The following is a 24,739-nucleotide window of genomic DNA, read 5'->3' on the forward strand; positions in this document are numbered from 1 at the left end:
GGACCTCGGCCTCTCAGCGCAGTGGGAGCTGAAAGCTGGGGAGGATGCAAAAGGGCAGCTTATAAAGAGACATTTATAGGAGGAAGATAAGGACGAGCACTTGGCACACCTTCTCAATGGAAACTCTCCCCAGTGCACGCAACGTGTTGCAACATCGGAGAAGCATTAAAATTACATCTTCAGTTTTCCACAAAAGCAGCTGTTGCTGACCTTTGCTCACCATGCACATACGCACACAAAACTCCCTTCCTCTGCAGCTGCTAACCTCAGACATTGATATTTTCACTGCTTACAAATAGCCATAGCTAGATATTTTTGATTGGGGACAGATGGAAGAAAAGGAAGAAATCCATGGCCAAGTCAGGCTGGTCAATATGCTGTTAGGAACCACAGAATCACTTGGACTGGAAGGGACCGCGGGGAAGCCATCTAGCCCTGCCTACCAGCATCCCTGTCCTTCTCTGCAGAGCAGCTCCAACCCATGGGTCCCCAACCTGTCTCCATGCTTGGAGATCCTTCTGGCCCAGGGACAGGGCTTGGTGCTTTGCTGAATTTCAGGAGGTTCCTCTTGGCCCATTCCTCCAGCTCATCAAGAGTCCCTCCGTGCATGACCCCTGCACCCTCGTGGTATGGATGGCTTCCCCTCTTCAGTTCACCATTTTCTGTGGACTCGCTGAGATACCTTCTGTCCCCTTGTGTGGGTCATTGATGCTGCTGCTGAACAGGATCAGGCCCAGTGTTGGTCCTTGACTGATGCCACCCATGACCACCTGGGCTTTGAGCTGTTGACTGCTGCACTTTGAGCCTGAAGGCCAGGCATCACTACCCTGCCTGCCAGGTAGGGGGCAGCTGCCTTTGCCCCCACCCCTTCCTTGTCCCTTTCTCTGATTCAGCCGGAATAGACCAATGCTATCTGAGGGAGGCACTGGCCACCAGCTCTGCCCACCCTGAAGGGCTGCCAGCCTCAGGGTCTGTACATGGGATGGGAAACCTCATCTTCTTCACCACCACCCTGTAGGGACAGGCCGCCAAGATGGCGGGGATACAGGAGCATTGCCCAGGTGTGCAGAGGATGGCATTAGGAAACCTGGAGCTTGGCCAGAGCTTAAAATGGCAAGGGACAGGCAAAGGCAATCAGAGAGACTTCTACAGATACCTCGACAGCAAGAGGAAAAACAAAGGGATCCAGTGCTGAACTGGCAGGAAGCGTTATACAGCCAAAGCAGAGGCCTATTGCATGTATGAAGTCAAAGTAGTACTAAGCAAGATATAATTAATATTAGCTTACCTTGAACTCAGGCACCAGCATAAGACAATAGTGCATCTTCACAAGGGCATCTAAGTGCTTTGTAACACTGTAACACTGCTAATAGCATAGCCATCAACAAAGTATGAGCATTTAGTAATTCAACTAAGCATAAATAAATAAGTGTGCCATAAAGGGGGAAAGACTTGCGGTATAGCTGCACACAGACAGGGTAGAGGAGAACACAGACAAGTGGTAAAATCTGCAAGGTAAGAGCAGAGGATGAGAACAAACAGGAAAGATGTCAGGTGGAACCAGAATAATCCTGCAGACTAAGCAGGAAGGATGCCTGGTAAAACCCAAACAGGTCCTAGTGCTAAAATAAGATAAACTGTGGTCAGGAGCAGATGAGATTCCCCTGTCTATAGAATATACAGCAGAGCTGGCTGCCAAATCAGCTGAAGTCTTTTCCAGTATACAAAGGCTTTTAATGTTCCATATTTAATACATGCAATCACACAGATACCTGAATTGGACTCCTCTTTAAAACATCTTGGTTGAGAGATGTCACCTCCTCCTTCCTCAGGCTGGGGTTCAACATGGAAAAGACAAGCGTGTGAAATGCAGAGATCGTTTGTTAGGTGTCCAGTGGACAGCTGGAGCTGGGACAGAAATAAGTGAAGAGGGAGCCACAGAAAAACGTGATGGCCATCAGGTGGCAGGGGCAGGTGGAGAAGGCTTTGCGCCTGCCCTTCGCTGCATAGATTCAGAGGACAGCACAGAGGATGCAGGCATCTGAGGGGACAACAATCAGGAAGGTGCTGGTTTGTATGAAGCCATGCAGGGCAAAGAGGAGGACCTCACTGATGCGTGTGTTGGAGCAGGAAGGCTCCAGCAGCAGGGGAACATCATAGAAGGGAAGCTTAGGAGAACATTCAAGGAGAGCTTTACAAACAGACTTTCTACGTGCAATTCTTCCTGTATGTCAGACATATTAAATGATGTGTGTGAAGTAGGACCTCAGGTGGTATTTTAAGACCTAGAACACAGTATAGATATAAAAGGGTCTTTCATGTGACATATCACTTAGGAGAAACATATTAACACATAACAACTGGTATGCATTCATCTGAGTGAACCGAAGGGTAAAGAGTTCATGCAGAGTTTGAGGTTAATAACAACCTTTCTGATTTAACAGAGAAATTGGACACTGGAAAAAAAATAGATTGAAATGCTGAAACAAAGGTTTTTTTTAAAACAGAAAAAGGAAACGCAAAAATAATTAGGAACAAACTCAAATGAATGAATTCAAAGTGAAATGAAGAGTTGCACCTCATTCCGGGTTTTTTTTTTTTCCCACAAAATTTTTTTTTCCTGAGACAGCTTATTTTTAAAGCTATGAAAAGAAGAAATCAATGCTGTTCTTAAATTCTCAAGCAAAAATATTTTTTACATTTTCCAAACAATTATCCTCACATCTTTCTTTTGGATGAAGCTTAATCAATTAATTGGCATTGAAATATACTTCCAAATACATTCAGTCTCCCAGAGGATTAATTCTGGGTACTAATTTTACACTTCCAGAAAAAATGCAGAGTTCAACTTAACTCTGCAAAAGTAATGACACATTTCTGCTGATGCCAGTATAAACTCTAGGCAGGACAGACACACATCTTGCTCACCCGTTACATTTACGGGAGATGCAATGATTACAAAGACCTAATGAAAAAATGCTGACGAGTCAGTAAAATAACCCTGTAAATATCAACGCTCTGCAGAAAAAGACACAGGTGAAACAGAAACCTCTATGTTCCTCCAAAAAAAATGAAGCTGATCCACTCCAGATAGGATACCAAATGGTTAAGACAGAGTCTGGGGATTCAAAACAGAGGATTTTCGTTCCCAGCTATATTTCAAGGCACTTCAGTCAATGAATAGCACCTATATTTAGCTAAGTGTCCGTCAGAGGGGATCATCTTAGGCTCATCGTCTCCAGCCGTTACAGAGGGACAGGTGGACGCACGGTCCATGACCAGGCTGTTTCTTCCAAGGCAATAGATTTAGAACAATTTCTACACAGCTCACTGCGTGGAAGGAATTTTAACTTATTAGGAAACTTACCCACTAGGGAAATATTTGGTTTTTCCTAGATGTGGAAAAGGTTGGGAAGTGCCACAGGTTTTATACTCTCCCTTTGGATACAGGAGACCAAGCTGTTCACAAGGGAAGGGTAGAACAATTAAAATGCTACTGGTGGTGTCCGAGTGTGCAAATGCCTTCATAAAACAATACGCTATCAGACCAGTGCTGAAATAACATGAATATTTTGGCACAACTGAGTGCCAAGCTGCCATCTGAAGTCATGGATGCATGCCACTAGGATCTGGAGGCAACCGCTTCCTGAAAAATTGTCAGATGCACTTCAAAGTGATCAAGATCATTTTGAAAATAGGATTCAGGCAATCGCATTAGACCTGTTGATAATGGGATTATGATCACATCAAACGGAAAGATGCCCGTTCTTCCTAGCTAGGATCCCTCATAACAAATACAGGAGTGATAACACACAGGGAAAGCTTTAGAGGAGTTTACTTCATTACCTATCTACTGCTTACTATAAGTGATACATCTCTTCACTTTGTTAGTATCCAATTGATTTTAAACAGAAAAAAAGGAGCTAATGCTTTTTTCATAGGAAAGCTAATATTAATATCCTTAACCAAAAGATGTTCAATGAATAAAATAACATCAAGCAGCTATCTAGATGGACAGAGGCAATAAATGAACTTTGGAGTTTGACAAATACACAGTTGCTGCATTTTTTGCAAAGGAAGCTTCAGTGACTCAACACTGTCGTTCTCAAACTACTCAACAAATTTATAGTTGCTGCGTTGCTCGTCTTTTCCATTTATCTAGTTCATGTGTCACTGCAATGGAGAGTGTGTATACGTTCATAGGTAAGCACTTAATCTCTTATGGTTTTGCTTCATCTGAACCTGAGCCATTCCTCATGGTGGTCTCCAAGGAGATCTAAACAGGGATGAGGACAACTGTGAGGCGCTCAGTTTGTGTTGGGCAACAAATAAACTAGCTCTGAAAGACTCTGGAGGTCAGAGGAAGCCAAAACAAATGCATGACAGTGAAATTTGTCTGAACTTGAAACATCTAAAAGTTGGTAACCTAAGTCAATTGGTTTCTTTTACCTGACATTGGTAAGAAATAAGCAGTTCCAGAAGGCGTTTCATCCCATCCTAAGATAAGTTTCTAAGGAAAACAGCTCATGTTGCTTTTTGCAGGTCTCTCAGTCCCTACATTGACTATAAAATAAGCCCAGACAGCAAGGTTAGGCTTGCACAGCTAAACGTTGTGCTCCTGAAATGATATAAAAGGGATACTAACTTTCTTATCACTCTACCCTGTCCCTCAGCACTCACACAGAGCACAGCTTGAAGCTCTGGGCCATGAACTTAACAGAGGACACTCCTGAGGAGAGACCCTACATAATCACCAAAACAATCCTATAGAAGGGGAGCAAAAACAGCAGCAAAACTGATGTTTATTCAGACCATTTCAAGAAATGGTCTGTGAAGAGATGGGAAAGCTCCACTGAGGCTTCCAATAGCCAGTGATGGGTGGGCTTGGCCTGTCTGAAACACTGGGCAGGGACTAACCCATGACACCTGAGGAATATAAAGGATGTCCTGGTTTTGGGAGGAGTGTTGTGGGAAAGCCCCTCCGGGAGAAAATGGGAAAATCATCATTTTTGGATTGTTATTCATATCCTTGATATTTTTGTTGGTTTTGTTAGGTAGGGGATTCATCACTCAACTTAAACAATTACAAGTTACTTGTCTAGGCTTAACTTCTAGATGACCACTCTAATTTGCGTAGGGAAATAATCCCTCAGATCCCAGAAAATATCCATGGTACAAACATCTGTACATAGATTATTGTGGTCACTGCTTATCTGAGTTCAGGAGAAGACGCTGCATATGTCTTCTGATCCGATTGCGCTTTCAGGGACCTGCCACACGTCTAACGTTAATCACCTGTCTCCTTTGATGTCAATGGGTCAGATGACCACAGACTGCAAATCAGTAAAAATAAATGTTGCTGGTCAGTAAGGAAGACTGCCAAGTGATGTAAACTATCTTTAGATCCCAGGAAGAAAATGCAGGCTGAAGTTCAGCTTGCAAACATTGGCATTGTTTCTTGAGAGTCAGCAAAGATTGAGATGATTATCTTCCCTTCAGGTCAACTTTTTCAAACTCTCATACCACCGCTGATCACTTCATGGGACCAGCAGTCATCTGCCACCTCTTGTTCTGTATGACCCACGTACGGTTCATGGCCAACGAAAGGATTCAATCTATGTCAAAAAATACAAAAAGCAAGCTCCAACTTACTGTCAAAATAAATGATAGCATTACCTAAAGATGAATGTGAGTCCTCTACTTACATTTTGGATTTTGTTCCCCCCCACCACCACCACCACACACATTGGTTTTTTTCCTCCTAATGAGCTCCGGATTCATGAACCAAAGACCTGCACGTACTGCAACCGTTGCATCACTCTCTCAGTGCCGGATCCCCCCAGGACATATGCAGCACTTAAGGGAAGTTGATCATAAGGAGCTTGCATTCCCCTGATGACCGTGTGTATCGTCTCATCTTTAGTCAATGCCAGAAGGGGAAAGGCAGAACAAGCCAGCAACTTACTTGATCCAGTATTCAGGTCTTCTCTGAATGCCATTGGGTCCAGCTTCCCAGCAGACTTTGTTTCTGAGGAAAAGTAACATGTTCTAACAAGACTTTCCAAGGTAAGAAACATATCCATGGCCTGAAATACTATAAAATCTGGCAGATTAATTGTCTCACTGTTTTGTTCTCTATCCTGTTTCCTTTAAATCTTGCTCACTCATAGAACATACAAAATTGCAGTCTCTGCTCGTGTACACAACAGTAGAAGAAAAATCAGTAATGAACTTCCATATAAAGGAACGCTAAAAGTGGAATCTTAAAATAATAATGCAGCCACAGAAAGAAAAGCACTTCTGACCTGAGCAGGATTTTCCTCCTGTTTTTTTGGAAGACGACCTCGGAGAGTCAGGAGAACAAATACCAGCGAGTGTCTCTGTGGCTTCTCACCCTAACACACTTGGAGGCTTTTGAACTTTGCTCCTGAAAGTTTGTCTTTAAAACAACAAATGCCATTCAGGCAAGTACGTAACAGGGCTCTACTCTCAGCCGCGGCCGATCTGCGATAGCTGCGGAGCTGCTCTTCTCTGTGGTTACAGCAGATGCAGAGCTGTTCGGCACATGCTCATAAACTGTATTTAAGTCTTCATCTCAAGCCACCAAAACGTGGCTTGAGATTATAGCGTTATAGCGTAGGCTAGATGAGCACTCAATTCCTCAAAAAAAGGAGAAAAGAATAAGGCATGAGAAGAATCATTTAGCAGCATCAAGAGGTGATACAGACCATAGTGTTGGTCACTAAAAATAATCCACTTGACTTGCATGGAGTTTCCTACAGCACAGAAAATTATGAGCACGCTTCATTAGCGATCACACCGCTGGGCTCCGCAAGCTTCTGCTCACCAGCTGAACCACTGTAACAGCCCAAAAGGGCATTCTTAATTACTCAGAATACAATACAAACAGCAGCAGCTGAAAAGGCATTTAAATCATTCATGTGCTTCACTAAGTAGCACCTCCGTGCTAACTCAGGCTTTCATTTAATACACTTGCAATTAACAGTTCTCATTTTCTGCAGAACTCTAAATTTAAAGAAATACCAAAACAAGACCTGAATCTGAAAGTGAGAGGCATTTCTCTTGAAGTCAACATTTAAGAGAAGTGAAAAGGTAATTATGGGGTTTTTCTTTCCTTTCCATATCAGCCGTAGACATTTTTAAATGCTTTTATTTAACATGTCAATTGACTCTGAAGGTCTGATTTGTCTGACTAAATGTTATCCTCTACAGAGATCGACTCCTACAGCTGATCTAATCATCATTCACTCTTTAATAATCAGTGGTGAGAAGCAGGCACCTCTAAGAGGCAGTGCATTTTGCCTCGAGTAAGGAGGCATCCTAAGCAGCTTACATGAATTTTGCCCTACGGTCCTACTTCTTTCCTTTAACTGTCAAGGAAGCCTTAAATGACTACCTCAAAACGTAGCTATCCCACCTGGCAATTGGGTGACATTAGGTGAGATGGATTCCATCTTCGGTGTCAGCTCCTGTGTTTCTTGCAATTTATACGCAAGCCCTTTCATAGCGATGGACAACGGAAGCATGATTTTGTCAGGACAGGACTTCTGTCCTGCCATTAGCACCGCTTAATAAGACAACGTGCTCCTGGATGCAGGAGGAGGAAGAGCCATGTGACGGGGCGGTTTGACTGCACTGCTCCACTGCCCCGTCTTCTCCTTTGAGTTGTTATATTGGGAATCAGCAAACAAGCTTCAAGGAAATTATCACCGGCTTTTTAATGTACACTGCTTTTCTACATGAATTTTTTTTTCCTTAATATGAGGGTATTTTCTTACAAGGACCCCTTCTCAGAACTCCCTGGCCAGTTTAAACATCATCCAGGGACGTGGATAGCAATTAATCGCTCCACTGTTCAGCAACCGCAGAGTAACTCACCAGAATCCTCCTTTTATCCCTCCTAGGCACCACGGACGCAAGACAAGCTTTCGAGACAAAAATAACAGTAGAGCTGAGCAGGAAATATCAAAGCATAACAGGCTCATGCTCTTTCCTGGAACCATCTCAGGAATGGAACTAAAGTAACCCTTCTTTGAGGCGATCATTCCAGGAGCGTTAAAGGTGTAAGAACAGCAAACTTCTCAAGAGAATTGAGTTAAGCACCTGGTTCTTGTGTACTCTTGCGACAGCTAGGTTTCTGTTAAAGTAAAGCACCATGCAATTTTCTTTTTCTACATTCCTGCCAGATGCAGTACATTTCCACTGTCACTGTGAATTATCCTTCTGTCTGGAGTTGTAACTGATTTGTGTTCTTTGCTTTTTGTCCCTTTCAAAGACGCACGTTGATCAAGGGAATGGTCAGAAGAAACAGGACCACCGTCGATGAGTTCATTCTCTTGGGAATCACAGATATTTGGGAGCTGCAGGCCATTCTTTTTGTGCTGTTCCTGCTGCTCTACCTCACTACCTCGGTGGGGAATCTCGGCATGATCGCGTTAATAAGGCTCAACTCTCGACTCCACACCCCCATGTACTTCTTCCTCTGCCACCTCTCTCTGCTAGACCTAGGCAATTCCTCAGCAGTTGCTCCCAAAATGCTGGTGAGCTTCTTTGCAGAAAGGAAAGCCATTTCTGTGCCAGGGTGTGCAGCTCAGATATACTTCTGTGGAATGTGCCTAATCGCTGAGTGTTACCTGCTGGCTGCAATGGCCTATGACCGGTACATGGCCATCTGTAGCCCTCTGCTCTATGCGGTCACCATGTCTCAAAAGGTTTGTGTCCGACTGGCTATGGGATCCTACATGATAGCCCACGTGAATATAATAGTGCATGTCAGCTCAGTGTTCAGTTTACGCTTCTGTGGTCCTAATGTCATCAACCACTTCTGCGACATTCCTCCACTACTGAAACTTTCCTGCTCCAGTACCACTGTCAACGAACATGTGCTTTTTGCCATCGTTACCTTTATTGCACTCAGCACTTTAACATTCATCCTTGTCTCTTATGGTTATATCCTCTCAACCGTCCTGAGGATCCACTCCTCCGAGGGCCGGTACAAAGCTTTCTCCACCTGTGCCTCACACTTGATATCAGTCTCAGTTTTTTATGGGACTATGATCTTCATGTACCTCCGCCCCAGTTCTAGCTACTCCCTGGACCAGAACAAAGTGGTGTCCGTTGCCTACACCCTGGTGATCCCCATGCTGAACCCCCTGATCTACAGCCTGAGGAACACAGAAGTCAAGGATGCTCTCAAGAGGCTCCTAGACAGACTTATTGTTTCCTTTCAAAAAGTCAAACTAGTAAAGGGATGTCATAAATTAAACAAAATAGACTTGGACATTCTTGAAATTTAGTCTCTGTTTTACTACTGGCCATTTAAACTAAAAGGCAACAGGAGAAAACAGCAGTCATGAGGACCTAAACGCCTGTGAGTGTCATTGCTGCCAAGAGCTAGCAAGCCACTGCCTCCTTTCTACCCTGTCAGGAGGTAGCCATACTGTCTGATTTTACCCTTTAATCTTAGTCCCTTAATTGTGCTCAAAGCCTCGCCCGCTCCTCTTTCCCACATTCACAGATGTCACATTCCTGGTGTCACTCCATAAGGAGCTGTATTTCTTAGATGGAGAGGCACCCCTCCCATTATTTAGTTCCTTTTCTGACACAATGACAGATCTTCAGGAGGGAATGATGGGGCAAAGACTGAGTTACTCTTAGCAAACATTCACGAGGACAACTGTGCTAACAGGTGTGATAGTAGAAGCATTTCCAACTGGCAGTATATGACCACAACTGTTGAGTTTGCAGAAGCCAAGTTTAACATTACTAACAATCAATGCTCTTTTGAAGCTGAAACAAATGAATGCTACACATGTGCATTCCCCAGGTGGGGTTGAGCAACCAGACACAGCTTGATGTAATCAGTTCAAGTACATGACATTCTTGGCTGAAGGTCATCATCCAGATTTGGTAATTAAGGGAAGGTCACTGGTAGTGAGCAGACAAGGAAACAGCCCTGAAGGAGAGACTTATCAGTTATACCAAAGCTGACTGAAAACCTTCAAAGAATGAGAGCTCATCATTTCCATCAAACTGCAGTACTACTTGGAGATAATTTGACTTTGTGGAGGTCTGAAAGCAAGATTTTGGTTTGTTTTTTGTTTTTTTAAATAGGATCCTTCACTGACACAGGAAATCCGTCTAGTTTAAAAACTAGAAAAAATAAATGTGCAAGTCCCAGCTGTGAGTTTAAATGGAAAAAGTTATCTATGAGGGGTCACCACTCAAATATTTCTTCACTAGCAGAACCAACACCAGCCCAGACCACATCACCCAAAGCCCTTAGGGAGCAGCAGAGAAAAAGGAGGGTTTTTGTCTCAAAACGCATACAGAGAAGCTCACTTCATGCACCACACTTAGCAGGAATCACCTTAGGAGAGGCATATTTCACCCCTTTGAGAATAAAGTAAGCAGAGACTATGAAGTGCACGTCTCCCTTTTAGACGCACCAAATCAGGGACACAGATGTTATCCATGGAGAAACATCAGAGTGTGTCAGAGCCACCTGCAACTCTATGTTCATCTTAGAAACTCTAAAAGTATTTAGGAGCCCGTCAGAGGCAACAAGCCAAAGGAGATGGTGAAGCAACTGGGACCTTACACCAGGCTTTTGGTTTTCCAGGTCTAGAAAATTCCCTGAAAGACCATTCTCTGTACTGAACTCATGCTACAAAATAAAGCAGGGACTTCAGAGGCTAAGTAATCTGTTCCTTTTCATAACTGTTCCTTCTCATTTCAAAACAGAGGTCACTTTTTGTCTTTGTGGCTACCTCTGCTAACAACTGGGACTTAGAGCTTAGAGATATGGGAAAGAGATCCAGTAGTGACTACATGCTGGGTATCAGCACTGCAATTATCTCACCATACAGTCAGCTGGGACAGCGCACTGAATGAAAACCATCTATCCAAAGGACCATAGAGCAACAGCAAAAAAAATGCATATGCTTAGTAGGATGAGGGCTCCTAGTCATCTATACAGCACGTGATAGGCTGGAAATAGAAAGAAAATAGCTTCAAGGAGAGACAGAGCAGAACATCAGAGTTCAGCCCTGAATCTGATCTACAAGAAGCTTTGTGGGGTGGGAAAAAAAAAAAAAAAAAGGGAAAGAGACTTAACACTGAAGATATTCAAGGATATTTCATACCTGAGTTAGGCTGAGTTGTGTTTTCCTTCAGCATCCAAGGGTGTTTAAAAGTAGAGGTGCATTCATGCAACACGTCCACATTGCTACTATCAGGGAGGGAAAGGGACAGGGAGCCAAGGGGACCCAAGCACAGGCAGTGCCCTTCCTGACAAGGCACGGACCAACAGGGTCCATTGACAGCCCCAGGCACAGCAAGTAATAAACCAGATCTAAGGCCTACTTTAGGGGGTCCCATCAGGAGAAAAAGAAGATGGGGCCAAAAACAGGGACAAAGCTACAACATAGGTCTGAGGGATCCATCTAGGAGACAAGTTAGCTGCTGCACGGGACCAACGTTCACCCAGGAGGCAGAGAGAGGGCTGAAGACAGGCACACCTATGACACAGCTCAGAAAAGGGCTGAAGGCCTTGAGCTGAGCTTAAATAGGGCTCTGGACCCATGGGCAGGGGGGCTCAGGTGAGGGTGGTCAGGGCTATTAAGGTCTATTAGTGCCCTCAGGGCCCTGACAACTTCCAGCTGGGTCAGGAAATAGTAGCAGGACAGCTGAGTTTTGACGGACTAGTACTAGTAAGAGAGCAAATCTGGAGAAGTCCAAGAATCCTTTAAGACTCCGTTGACAAGGGCTGTCCTGTGGCATTTAACCCCTCCTTTTGCATTCCAGGTTGAAAACATTAAACACGAACCTCACTCGGAATCACCAGAAACGTCCATCTTAGGTGGTAGCACTTGCCAACGATCCGCAATTTCTCAAGCAGAGGAAATCTATTTCAGAATATATGAAGATGCAAAGTGCCACAAAGTAGTACACACCACTCTGTGCGTGTGCGCACGTGTGTAGGTGTGTACGTGCACCGTTTGAGGGGAATGATAGTTACTTATTAGTCTTTAATCTCCTTGTTCTCGGTGTATATGTTGACCCTATGAATTGCACCCAGGCACTGCATCTGAACAGGTCATCTCACGTATTTTATGTGCACAAGTATTTAAGCAAACAAAGAAGATGGTCTTTGGAAAACAGCGTGCTTAGACGAAACAAGCTGTCGCGGCAAAGCATTATCAGAGTCACTCTGCTACCTTCTGCAGTAGGAGTTTTTGGTTTGAAGTTCTGAATGTCTTTGCTTCCGATGTTGTAATCCTCCGTGTGGATAAGGAAGGTGGTCGTGACAGATGCGTGCACCTTCTGCGCACAGAATATAAAACGTGTAGAGGAAATGAAGGAGAGAACAGCACTAAAACACTGAACCTAACTCTTCTTGATCCCCAAAGTCTTGGAGTAGCTCTGAAGTCAGAACTATACCACGGCATGAATTTCACAACCAGATAGTATTTTTAAGGAACAAAATAAATCACTCACAACCTCTTCCCCACTGTGCATTTCGGAATCTGACAGCATACAAAAGACAGGCAGGAAATGCTGCCATGGTTGCATTGCAAACAATAAAGAAAAAAACATTTCTAATATACTTGATTTTTCTTAAGGAAGAAAATCTCTTTTTTCTTCAGAAACCCTTCTCCACAGCAAAGGAACCGAGAAGTGAGCCACGAGTTGGATATTCCCAACTTAACTATGTTCTTGTGCTCTGGTTGTACATGCTGATTTACACACACCTTCTAAGAATACAAGGCATTGGTATGAGAAATGAGTTATAGCAACGCGTTGCCGAGGGGCTCCAGAGACGTTAAATGGTCTACAATTGGTCTGCGTAATTGTATTAAGCAGTAAAAGTTGGTGTCTTTGTGGTGGTGTCAGTTGAAGTTCAACAGCAAAGGTGCGTGCAAACATTTTTGAAGGCTCATCCAGCATTTCAGTAATCCCTGATATATGGGACGGGACAAACGAAAACGCTTCGTTTTCATCCCTCAGTGGTTATATGAGATTAGCCAGATATGAAAATAGATGGTCTGATTTTCAGTGGCAAATGTGAAGTGCACACATCCCAGTGATGATTAGCATGGGGATTTCATTGACACAGGGTACTTTTTTTCACTTTATTTTGAAACCCTCTTATTTTATTCAACTGCAGGGATGACTTTTTATGAGGAGAGAGAAACTGGCTCCAGAAATTCAGCTTCTCCTCCAAACATCCTGGTGCAAAAGAGTATGTCAGAGAAGACTGCGTTTGTGGAGGTGTGTGCACGAGCAACCGCAGAGAAATCAGGACTGGAAATGTTCCTGAAGCAGCAGCGTGAAACAAGGATCACTGGACGGCGTTTGCCAACGTTTTACTGCCTGTGCCAGCTGGACATTCAGTGACAGCTCTTTCTTTTTCCTCACCCTGCTATTCTAGGTGGGCAGCTCCACTTCTGGGAGCATGGGAATAGCTCTGCAGTGGGACACCAGCCAGCCAGCTCAGGGGTATCTATTTCTGACAGCAGCCAGAAATAGGGATTCAGAGAAAGAACAGAAGAAAGTGGGTGAGTATAATATGATCCTTCTCTGATGTACTTTTCCCGCTCTGGCAACGAGCAGTTTATAGGGCAAAGGATCACCAGTGAGAGTGAGAAAACGGATAGGACAAAAATCACAGCTCTGTGGCAAGAGTCCCCCTCTCTGGTGTTGTAGCCCCTTGGTCACAAGACTGACAAAGAGAACCTGTCTCTGTTTTTTGAGGAAGGCTTTGGACGGGCACTTAGCTCCAAGAGAAGGTTATAGGCGATGACTTCTCCTCAGAGATAAGTGCACCTCTTCATCGCGGTTGGAGATGCTTATATTCTCAAGGGAAACTGAAGCAACTGCCTGCGTTAGATATGTCTGTTCCCAGTATTACAGCATCTGCAAGCGCTTTTTCTAAGTACCTACCTCACATACAGGGAGCCTAAACGGCTAACCCAGAGATGGAGACACGGTTAAGACTAATGGGACTTCAGTTCAATGGATCCAATGAATCAACCTCTGCAGGTGCTTGGATGTCTCGATTGACTAGTGAGGTAGCATAAAAGACTAGTTTACACTTTGAAACCTCAGTTTTACAAGCCAAGGAGAGGTAGGATGAATCCCACCTCCAAAATGACTGACTGAGCCAGGTATGATTGCACTGAAGGGATTTTCACTTCCCCTTAGGCTCCCCAAAGTTTGGATGAACCTTTAGCAGAACTCATCCAGAGCTGACATCCGATTAAAAATACGTCATGAAACAGGCCCAGGCTCCAAGCACAAAGTTTTGCGGTTGAAACATCTGGCGTTCAGAAAAAAAACCCAAACGTTTACTGAAACAAAGGCAGATCTCACCAAAACTCTCTTAGCTTCTTGAGACATCTGTCTTTGGTCCAGACAGGTGGGAACTGGCTGAATACCTGGTGTGATACCTTATGAGATATATCAGATTCTCTGGCTCCCCATGTCTTCAGACCAAAACAGGAGCACTGATGTGTTTCACCCTAACAGGAGTCATTGGGCTCAAAGTCGGAATAACTGGATAAAATTCCATGTTTAGACAATCTTCTCCACATAAAAACCTACAAAGCTATTAAAATATTTGGGCTCAAGAGCTTTACTGTAATGTACAGCCTACAAAAAGTCTTGAACAGGGAAGAAGCAATTTTAAAAACTTTTACCAAAACTACAGTTGTTTGTGATGTAAACACCTAAAATTACACTTGGGCTTGCGCTTACAAGAAGTAATTGCAATGGTACCTCTGGGAGCGCTTCCCGGTGGCATTAAAATTAGTTACTGTATCTGTGTCTCAGCAGGGAAAATTTGAAATGACGCGATTCAACTCTTCCACCACTTTGCTATCGCTTCAAAGAGTTAAATCTTTGGGAAAGACCAACCCGCTCCGCATTTGTTTCTCATCTACAACTATCTGACACATTTCTTCTTGAGATTGTTTGGGGGGGGGGGGGCTTGGGGGGTGGTGATTTTCTTGTGATTCTTTTGCTCTCAGTACTCCTGTTATGGATGGGTTTCAACCTTCACGCAGATGGGACGTTTTCAGGTACAGAAAAAGCATTCTTTAGTTCTACAAGTCTTGATCAGCGAGATGCGTCGGGATGATTTCAAAGTATTTTCATCTATGTGAGAACGCACATCAGTCCAATGTATGTTTGTCACGGATGGTGGACGGACCGTGAGGAGGTGATAGTTACTTCAGGAGACCTTTTTTAACCTTGAGCAGAGTACTTAACCTTGTTTTACCTACATTTTCCTCACCTACAAAAGAGATGACTCATCCTTTAAAGTGCTTTTGGAATCAAAAGACTAAAAGTTCAGAGCTGCTATATGCTCACATCAATAATAGGTTATAAGGAAAGGATGTTCAAAAATTGGTGAGTAACTTTTAGGAGTGCAAATCTCAAGCGTGTGGAACTTCTTCTCGTGAGCCACTTAGTCTCAGATACTCCAAAGTGTTTAGAAAAAAGAAATCCTATGGGAAAAATCCCGCTCTGGTAATTTATATTATTGCTAGAGTAAACCTCCTTCCTTGTTTGCAGAGGTTTTCAAATCCTGAGGGTTTCTTTTTTAATGTGGTATGATATACATCAGAAACATGACCATAACTAGTTTATTGAAGGCAAAATTTAATTGCTCTCTGCCTACGCAGTGTTGTGTAATTTTAAACGCCTGAACAGTCAGAAGCTGGATGTAGCTGTTCTGTTGGCACAGGCTTCAAAAAGCTCATATGTATACACACTTCAAAGAATGAAAGCGAGAGATCATGCTGCAAGTTCTGCGTCCAAGTTAAGATACTGAATTTCACACTGCTCAGGTTCTCTTGGCTGGCATCAAAGCTGACGAAGAGCCCACTTACTCTAGAGAGTTCAGGTCTTAAATAAGGATAGGATTAAATTAAATATCTCATTAAATATCAGGGATCAGACTCACCTCACCTGACTTTAGGTGTCTATATGAGATGAGCTGCTTGCCACCTTTGCACAGTTGTCAGTGAAGATCTAGCTGACTTGGCCAACAGAGTCTAAAGAACAATTCATTTCTTTCTAAAAACGTTAGAGGAATCGTTCCCTCAACCCTACTGAGTACATCTTCACTGAGTATAACGGGAGCTTAGACAACTGGCTCAAATGCAGTTACGTAGGGAACTGGGCTCAGGCGTCTGTTGTCACTTTAGACAGCACAGGACGTTCCACTGGGACCCAGAAGTAGCTCCAGGTGACAGAAAGTCTCCTGCAGTGCTTGCATCATATCTGCCTGTCCCGTTCAGACGTCTTAGATACCATGACACATCTAAAACGGCAAGAGGCATCAACGCTTAGGCACCTCAATGCCACCTTTAAAGTCAGGAGAGAGGCACCCGTCCTTTGCTGACTGAAAGGTAGGTGGTGAGCAGTCCAGGTCCCTCGGGCTGCAGTGGAGACAGAGGCCTCCAGTTGTGCTGACTGGGATCGTAGCTCAGCCACCGCCTCACCCGCTTGAGACACTGATCCTGGGCTGAGGTAAACCACCTCTTGGACCTGAGCTTCTTACAAGTATTTCTTCACCTCCCCACAAGAACAGTTTCTGTCTTGCAGAAGTGCTTCATTTATCAACGCTTCCCGTGGACAGAATATTTGCTGTCTTAAATACAAGAGGATCTTCTTGGTCTTAAACACAAAGGATAGGATTCAGTTTCAGATTAATGCATCTGATTCAGGCAACTACATATAGACATCCATATGCAAGTTACAGATCTGAATTTCTTCTCTAGTCAGTGAGGAACGAGTCAGGTCTCAAGGGAGTCCAGAGGGCTACTCAGCTTCTCAGCTGAAGTACCTAGAGTTATCACCTGTTAGCCGGTCAGCTGAATCACCCCGCGGAGTCCGCTGACTGTACTGAGTAGACGTCCTAGCTGTCTGGTGCTACGTGGGACACCCTGGTGTGACCTGCCGCTTGTCCTGCTTTCATTTCAGAGGAGCCCACATCTCCCAACATCCCTGCGTCCTATCCGACTGCCACCTGTAGATGCCTCGGATAAATGCAATTTGACGTGCTGTAGTTTAGTCTCTTCCACAGCGCTATTAATGTAGGCGCTCTGCTACTCTCCTTTTATTGCACAAAAATCCAGAATGCAGCAGCTAGGAGCATATATTGCTCTAAAACTTTCAGGTCATAACGAATGCTTAACTACATCTTAGACAACATAGTGGGAAGATAGAAAATGAACACTAGAAGATATAGCGATGAGAATGCCATAAAATCCTAGATATATAACTTAGTTGGACATATTGCTTTGTTAAATATGGTCTGTGCACTGAATATTTTGGCTTTACTGCAGAAAAAGGATAAGGCTGTAGGCACATTTGTCTGAAACTGTAGAGTTTTGTCATAACAAAAGTGTTTGAAGGCCAGTTTCACTGCAGAAGTCTCTTTCGTGTTTCTTCCCATATTAAAAAAAGAACATTAAAAAGCAAGCTTCTAACGCTGTCTTCTGCTCTAACACAAAACTGTTTTTTGGGTGTTTTTTTTTTTTTTTTTAAAGAAAAAAGAGTCATTCTGTTCAGAATTACAATTCATAAATCAGGTACTCTTCAGTTAAACATAATTAAACCACTATGAACTGGCATTCAGCTAAATCTGTCATGAGAAAACTTCAACATTTTCTTTTCATTTCTGTACTCAACGCAAGAGATGATATAAAACGGATGCTATGCTGTATCTGCAATACGTGATATTCAATGGCACATTCTCTCCCCTTTTCAGAGGGTAAAATATGAGCTATTGTTACACTTTCCTTGCCACAGATTTGAGTTGACTTTGTTACTATTTATCTTGTCAGCTAAACCATTGGAATAATAATGGCCGAGGAAAACCAAAGCACAGTGACAGAATTCATCTTTCAAGGCCTTTCCAGCCAACCAAGGACACAGGCTGTTCTTTTCATAGTGTTCCTGGGTTTTTTTCTGTTCACAGTGGTTGGGAATATCATGATCATTATAGTGATCAGAGCCAATCACCAGCTGCAGAAACCCATGTACTTTTTCCTTGCCAACCTATCCTTCTTAGACATCTGCTATGTCTCCACCAACATCCCCCAGATGCTGGTGAACCTCTTGACCAAGAGGACTATCTCTTTCCATGGCTGTGCTGCTCAGATGTATTTCTCCCTGGCTTTTGGCATGGCAGAGTGTGTCTTGCTCGCAGTCATGGCCTATGACCGGTATGTGGCGATATGTCACCCCTTGCAATACGCGGCCGTCATGAGCAAGAAGCTTTGCTCTCACATGGTTGCGGCTTCCTGGATCAGCAGCCTGCTGAGCTCAATGGTCATCAACAGCCTCACCTTCAGGCTGCCCTTCTGCGGGCCCGACACCCTGAACCATTACTTCTGCGAAGTGCCAGCCGTGCTGGCTTTGGCCTGTGCCGACATCGCCCTCACGGAGATGGTGGTCTTCGCCTTCAGCATCCTCATCGTCTTCATCCCCTTTCTCCTGATCATCACCTCATACGGCCGAATTCTTTTGACCATTTTGCAGATTCAGTCTGCCCATGGGCAGTCCAAAGCCTTCTCCACCTGTGGATCCCACCTGATGGTGGTAACCATATTCTACGGGACAGCCATCTGCATGTACATGAATCCTAAGTCAAGGTCCCCACGGGACACGGACAAAGTGGTGGCGGTGTTTTACACCATTGTGGCCCCCATGCTGAACCCCCTGATCTACAGCCTCAGGAACAAGGACATTAAGTGTGCCTTGAGAAGGGCAGTCAGTAGACCCAAATCCCTGTTTATCTGAAGAATCTACAAGGGTGGTAGTATTTCATTTAGCTCCGAGAGGAACGTGCTCAGATGAGGTGATTTCTCTCGTTGCAATTATTCCTTCCGATGTCTTTTACAAAGACTGAGATAAACGTGCTAAATTCAACAGGGCCTAACAAAAAGAAATTACATGCAAATAACTTTCTAAATGGCTTTTGGAATTTGGCTTAAAACAGAGGGCAAATAAAGACACTGGCTTCAGCCTGTCTCAAGCTGGTTATTCGTTTAAAGTAGAAATAGAAAATACCAACAGAATCATAACAAGAAACCAAAACCAAGAGAAAGTAGTTCCCCAGAATTGGGGGGGGGGGGGGAAATGTTTTAAACAAAGCTGGAAACGTCTTTTCTCTCTGAAATCTTTCCTAGTTAACTTCAAAGCGTACAAAAGATTTCATTCACATTTGAACTCATCCAAAGGCAAGCCGCACTAACATCAACCACTGCCGAGATTTCTCTTCGGACTTCCAGGTTTGTCAACCTCTATTGTATTGTTCCGCGTTTTATCACCAGCGTAAGGAAGAGTAACGGCCTCACTTCTCATTTCAAGGTTTGGCTGAAGACTGCTCTGGCTGGTTAGCAAACAAAACTGCCATCTTCTCCAATAAACAATGCAGGCGTTTGCAACGAGTTATTTGTTTCCTTGTGCTGTGGGTGTTTTCTCAACCCCGTTTCTGCAGCTGACTTTGCTACTTCTGCATCCAATTTCTGCCCCTCTAAACGCCTGCTGCGTTTTGGTGCAACGCTGCATCCTCACGGGGCAAGAGCCTTCAACTTTGTATTCTGTGGACAGCTCACCTGTAGCTTTCCATTTTCTGATTTGAGTAGGGTGGAATCAGACATGAGTATCAGAAAGGGGTTTTCCTTCTTTAACTCCACACAGATCTTCTTTAGGTTTCAAGGGACCTAGGCAAGATGAAAAGTACTTCAAAATTCCCCTGAAGTTGCTGACAGCTCAATTATCCTTTTGGGAGATGTGCTTTGTACTCATATTCCTGTAAAACTGGTGGGTTTGTTCCCCACGTAATAGCTTTCTCAGGCACGGACAACTGCGCATCCTCCTTTTTGTGGTATGGATTTATTTCTTACTCGGAGACATTATAGCTAAGATCTGGGTGCCACAACGTGCCTGCATTAGGAGTTGCCTGCTCTGAAGAGGATGGACCTGCAAAGGTATTACAACTTTAGATCCGAATGATTCACTGGCTGCAGAGGGAGGTCGCCTCTCCAGGGACCAGCCTTCCTCATTTAGTTTTAGCACTTTGATGATTAAATTTAGATGGGAATAATCCAGACCTAGAAGAACCCACAGAAAGTCCTTGCCCAATGGAGTTTAAAGTCTAAATAAACCAATGCTGGAAAATGAAAGCAAGCACAAATCCCTATAGCCTCTCTAAGACACGTACAGCCAAAACAGACAGAGCATCTTTAAGGGCAACATCTTGTCTTCTCCCTTTAATTTTATGACCAAAAATGTTCTACTCTAAAAAATTATCACCTGGCACAAATCTGCTTGCAAGACGCTCTGCTGGTAGGTGATCTGGAAGACAACCCACATATTTGCAAAAGCCTGAAACACTGGCCAAAACTCATGACTGCAGGGAGGACCAAAACAGCATCAGCCCCCCTCAATTCCCCACAAAGACTGGGCAAGTCAAACTGCTACTGAGCATGAGCGTTCACTGATAGGGGAAAACAGCTGCAAAATCAACCTGAAACCAAAGTTTTGAATGGTAGGTCTTTTTCAGCAATACATGTAAAATCACTGTCAATTATCACACTTCATAAATACATGTCTCAAAAGTGCTACGATTGTGCTGGAAGTTTCGGGCAGTACAGTCAGCGAGGAGTTTTTTGAGGCCCTCTTGAAAACTTGAGCACCTCAGTCCTGTCTAACTTGGGATTTAGGTGAAGTTTACAGTAGCCCCATTTGGTCCTCTTGTACACAAGAGACAAACGGACAGTTTCTTTGCCTCCATGAGAACACCACCAAAGTTTTAACCAGCTGACTTCTTTCAGATGGCCCGGTGAGCTTAGATTTGTTTCCGCCATTATTTTCCTCAAGGAACTGTGGGCGTACTTGCTGTTCCTCTGTCTGGTTGTCTCCTACCTCTTCCAGCAACTCTACTGAGAAAGGTGGAGGTGTGAAGGAAATCTGGGATATGTTCGCAGAGCACAGAAAGCCCGGAGAGCTCTGGAAAGTCTAATTCTAGGATACACGGGCAAAGCAACATTTTTTTAGATAGCACGCGCAATCATGTATTTACTCAACAAACTGTTGCCAAAGGCATTGTGTTCTGCCCAAACGATGTCCCGAGCAGCTGAAATACCGACCTCGGGGACCAGGTCTGAAAGGATCCTCAGAACGAGAGAACGGATCCATGTCCCCAGTCATGCCGAAGTTTGGAAAGGTGAGAAAGTATCTCCTTCGCGTGCTTTGCCAGGTGAGGTAGCAGAAGGATTTTGCAAGGAACACGCTGCCGCTGCCTCTGTTCCGGCAATCCCTGATCAGCGCAGCGTTGGCAATACTGCGCGTACAAAGGACAAAAAGGCACCTACTAGTAGGTCCTGCTGCGGTTGGGAAGGCAGGAACTTTAATTCTCAAGCCTGTGCCATGATTTACGTAGTTATTTTTCCATTTGTTTGTTTTGAGAGCTCTGGCCTGCTGAAACCCACCCTTGCTATCTCTTATTACTATTGTTATTTGCCGCTGCACAGTATCTTCACTGAAAAGAGAATCGGGGATTTTCTCAAGTGAAACGTTGGTGCTCCTTTCTTTTTCGGGGGCAGTGCCTAACCAGAGCTGCCCTAAAGAAAAAATTTTCTTCCGGCTTGGTCCCATTTTCCTGCTGTCTGTCATCGTGTTGCCTGAGTGGAAACAGAAGAGTCATCATATTAGGTGATCAAAGGTCCAAACCCACTGTTCAATCCCTAACAACCAGCACCAGAAGCCTCTGAGCAATGTGTCAGGAAAACTGGATCAAGTATATGGAAAACTATTAAAAAAAAAAAAAAAGCCCAGCTGTCCTTCTGGTCTCCAAAGAAGAGATTTGCCTCACGTGTTTTTAAAAACCTGAAGTTAAGCATCCAAGTCCAAGCTAGCTCCCTAGGCCACAAGGTGGTTCTCTGGGCTCCCTCTGCGGAGAACGGGCAGAAAACTCTTCCCGTGCTACCGTAAACATCTGAATACCAGTGAATTCTCCATAAACCACTCTCCAAGTCCAAAAGCTAGACAGAAATGTGTTTGCCCGAGATAGAATAAACAGCAGAGCAAAGGGCTCCTTAACCTGCTTCAAAAGCAGAGGTAGAAAAGCTTCAGCGGGGTAGAGAGAGGGCACGTCAGCGAAGAGCACAAGGCGTGCCGCTGGCTAGCTTGCTGGACGCAGGTCTGGAAAGCCTAGTCCATTGTTTTCCAGACAATTCAGCTGCTGGACAAAATTGCTCATTCATGGCCGGCGTAAGACTGAGGGAATTCTGTCTGAACTCTGCAGCTGTAATAAAAAAGCCCCATACCAAGCCCCAGCTGTTGCCAGAGGAATGCATTGTTTGGATGTTTTATGTGCGAATGAAAGACTAGGAAAATAGTTCTCATCATAAACATCTCGTTTATCTGAAAAGACTAATAATGGAAATATGCTTGGAGAAAAAAAAAGTAAAATACAAACATTGCTGTTACAGGCATCTGTGATGCGATATTTGTTTCTTTTTTTTTTGCCTTTCTATCTGTCCAGGAAAACTGGCTCAGTTTAGACACCTATTTTAAGATGAGGCTAAAGGGTGAGTTTTTTAGACTACAAGGCTTGGGCAAGATGAATTGCAGCCTTTACAGATGCAAGCACGTCTGTCATCTCCCAGGTGTGCAAACACTTCCCCTTCCTCCACCCACCCAAATGAGTGCCTTTTTTTTTTTTTAAAATATCGCACCTGAAAATGGAGGTCATTCCAGATATACAAATTTGTAATTATAACTTCCCTGGCGTACGCTCTATTGTGATGTCTGCCCGCATAGGGAAAGCTCCTACGGATGTGGTTTCCTCCGCAAGGTAGTTGAAAGAGTCCCAAAAGCAAGTGAAGGCTTTGCGTTTTGGAGCGAGACTGGTGCTTCCTGGCCCTGCCAAAGAAGATCACAGCGCTGGATAAGCAGTGATGAGAAAGATATTTTGAGTGCAGCTGGTGCATCCTGACCCTGCCTGGAGGTCAAGGTATGGAAATTGGGATCTTTCATTAGCTAGTATCCTACGCACTAGGAGTGAGCAGTGCTAACCCCCATCCCGCACAGGAGAGGGCCTGACCAAGGGATAACCCCAACCCTGGCTCCTACTGCTGTATCAGGCATTGACAGCCTGAGCCCAGACGTCCATCCTGGAGAGACCGATCCGGGCTCTCCTACTACTGCCCCGGCTGTGGCTCTTGACTGCCTGGCTATGACATGAAAAGAAGAAACCCCAGAGCATGATCCTGGCATGTAGTGATGTCTCTTCAGCTGCTCTCCATCTCTTATGCTATGTCAGGTATAAAACGGATCCGAGGACAACTCCAAGTTGTCTGGGTTTCTGAGCCAGATCACTGCCCCAGCTGCCATATGCCACCTTTAAAGGTGGCCAGGTGAAAGGTTGGGGTTTGGCACCTGGCACAGGCCCTTGCCGAAGTGACCAGTTGGCAATTCAGTGAACGAGCCTTTCTTCGCAGCCCTGGCAGAGACGTGTGGTGCTGGCAGGCGTTCCTCCTGCTGAGCGCCATCCTGCCCGTCCCGGACCAAGACTGTCCAGCTGCCCACCAGGAGCGTTAGCTCACCTCAGCTTATGTCGGCTGAGGGAGCCCAGGAGAATTAAGTTTGGACTGGGCAGCCTACGTACTGGAGAAACCCATGTCTCCCACAGACTCCTCTGGAATAGCTGAAGCCCCTAGGATAGGTGAGGCCTTAACCAGCTATAACATAAAGACAAACGCAAAATTATTTAGTACGAGGTAAGCCAGAAAAGGGGAAGCACAGCCAGAGCCAGACACGAGCCTTTCCTAGACCAACCCAGGTTCCCACCGTATCTAAAGGACTTCTTGAATTTTCATGTGGTTTTCTACAGAGTGCAAGACAAGCAGAGATGAAGCATCTGATTAACGAAAGCCAACACATGCATATGAACTGTACATGTAGGGAGAACAAGAGATGCCTTATTCTTTAAGGAGACCAAATGAGAAGCCTTGCCTATAAGCAGGCAGAGGTAAGAGTTAAAGCTTGACCCACAGGAAGCTTCTCATCTGGCCTGGACACCAAGCTCTCATCATCTAGATGGTTAAATCTGTTTCTATCACAAATGACACTGCTCTCCTTCCCAAAACAAGGAGCTCACCCTGGGGGCCAGCCACCCTTCCAGGAGTCATCAGCTTAACAAGTCCTTCTGGGCATTAGGAAGAAGGTCTCTAACGACCCTGAAACCTTCTTAGAGAGCTCACAGTCAACTTACCTCATTCTTCCTAACAAGCCACTGGGGGACAACCTCCAAGAAGCTAACGAGAGGGAAACTTCCTTCTCTGTTAGTGGCAATGAGCTCTTCTAAAGCCGTTTGGTTTGTCACAACTACCCCAGGCCCTGAAGTCTGTGGTCAGAGAGTTTATGGGTCAATACGTTGGCATATACCTTCCCAGTCCTCCACTCCATCGGTACAGAGGTTACCACCAGAGCTTGAAGGAAAACAAATCCGTGCACCTTGCCACCAACAGCTGAGAGGGCAGCTTCCCCAGGCCACTAAGGGTGAGCAGAAGTCACTCAGCATCTTGCAGAAAGTGCTTGGGACCTCACAGGGGCTGCAGCACGGAGAGCTGGAAAAGTCAGGATGCAGGAGACCCCCCCCAACACACTACAAACAATCATCAAAGCAACCAGCCAG

At 44.6% G+C, this 24,739-nt stretch overlaps 2 protein-coding genes and 1 long non-coding RNA gene across 3 annotated transcripts; 2 read left to right on the forward strand and 1 right to left on the reverse strand.

The window, feature by feature from the left end:
* Positions 1 to 1,716: 1,716 nt before the first annotated feature.
* Positions 1,717 to 6,511, reverse strand: LOC138067392 (uncharacterized). Its single transcript, XR_011141257.1, has 3 exons — positions 6,306 to 6,511; positions 5,966 to 6,028; positions 1,717 to 5,615 (listed from the first exon to the last, which is right to left on the reverse strand). It is a non-coding gene; the product is annotated as an uncharacterized lncRNA (long non-coding RNA).
* A 1,804-nt stretch (positions 6,512 to 8,315) lies between these two features.
* On the forward strand, positions 8,316 to 13,419 carry LOC104139327 (olfactory receptor 5AR1-like). Its single transcript, XM_009667423.2, has 3 exons — positions 8,316 to 9,263; positions 10,765 to 10,858; positions 13,190 to 13,419. The coding sequence occupies exons 1-3, from the start codon at positions 8,316 to 8,318 to the stop codon at positions 13,417 to 13,419; spliced, it is 1,272 nt and encodes a 423-aa protein (XP_009665718.2).
* A 4,476-nt stretch (positions 13,420 to 17,895) lies between these two features.
* LOC104139325 (olfactory receptor 2D2-like) lies at positions 17,896 to 18,834 on the forward strand. Its single transcript, XM_009667422.1, has one exon. It carries the CDS (start codon positions 17,896 to 17,898, stop codon positions 18,832 to 18,834), a length of 939 nt encoding a protein of 312 aa, XP_009665717.1.
* The last annotated feature ends 5,905 nt before the right edge of the window (positions 18,835 to 24,739 follow it).

The sequence above is a fragment of the Struthio camelus genome, chromosome 5 (genome assembly GCF_040807025.1).
Source record: "Struthio camelus isolate bStrCam1 chromosome 5, bStrCam1.hap1, whole genome shotgun sequence".
Lineage (NCBI taxonomy): Eukaryota > Metazoa > Chordata > Aves > Struthioniformes > Struthionidae > Struthio > Struthio camelus.

Excerpts from the sequence above, each read along its gene's own strand:
- LOC104139327 (XM_009667423.2), top strand. The coding sequence starts at position 8,316 with ATGGTCAGAAGAAACAGGACCACCGTCGATGAGTTCATTCTCTTGGGA. Across the intron at positions 9,264-10,764 it reads CCTTTCAAAAAGTCAAACTA|AGGTCACTTTTTGTCTTTGT; the intron begins GTAAAGGGATGT and ends ATTTCAAAACAG. Across the intron at positions 10,859-13,189 it reads CAGTAGTGACTACATGCTGG|GGATGACTTTTTATGAGGAG; the intron begins GTATCAGCACTG and ends ATTCAACTGCAG.
- LOC104139325 (XM_009667422.1), top strand. The coding sequence starts at position 17,896 with ATGGCCGAGGAAAACCAAAGCACAGTGACAGAATTCATCTTTCAAGGC.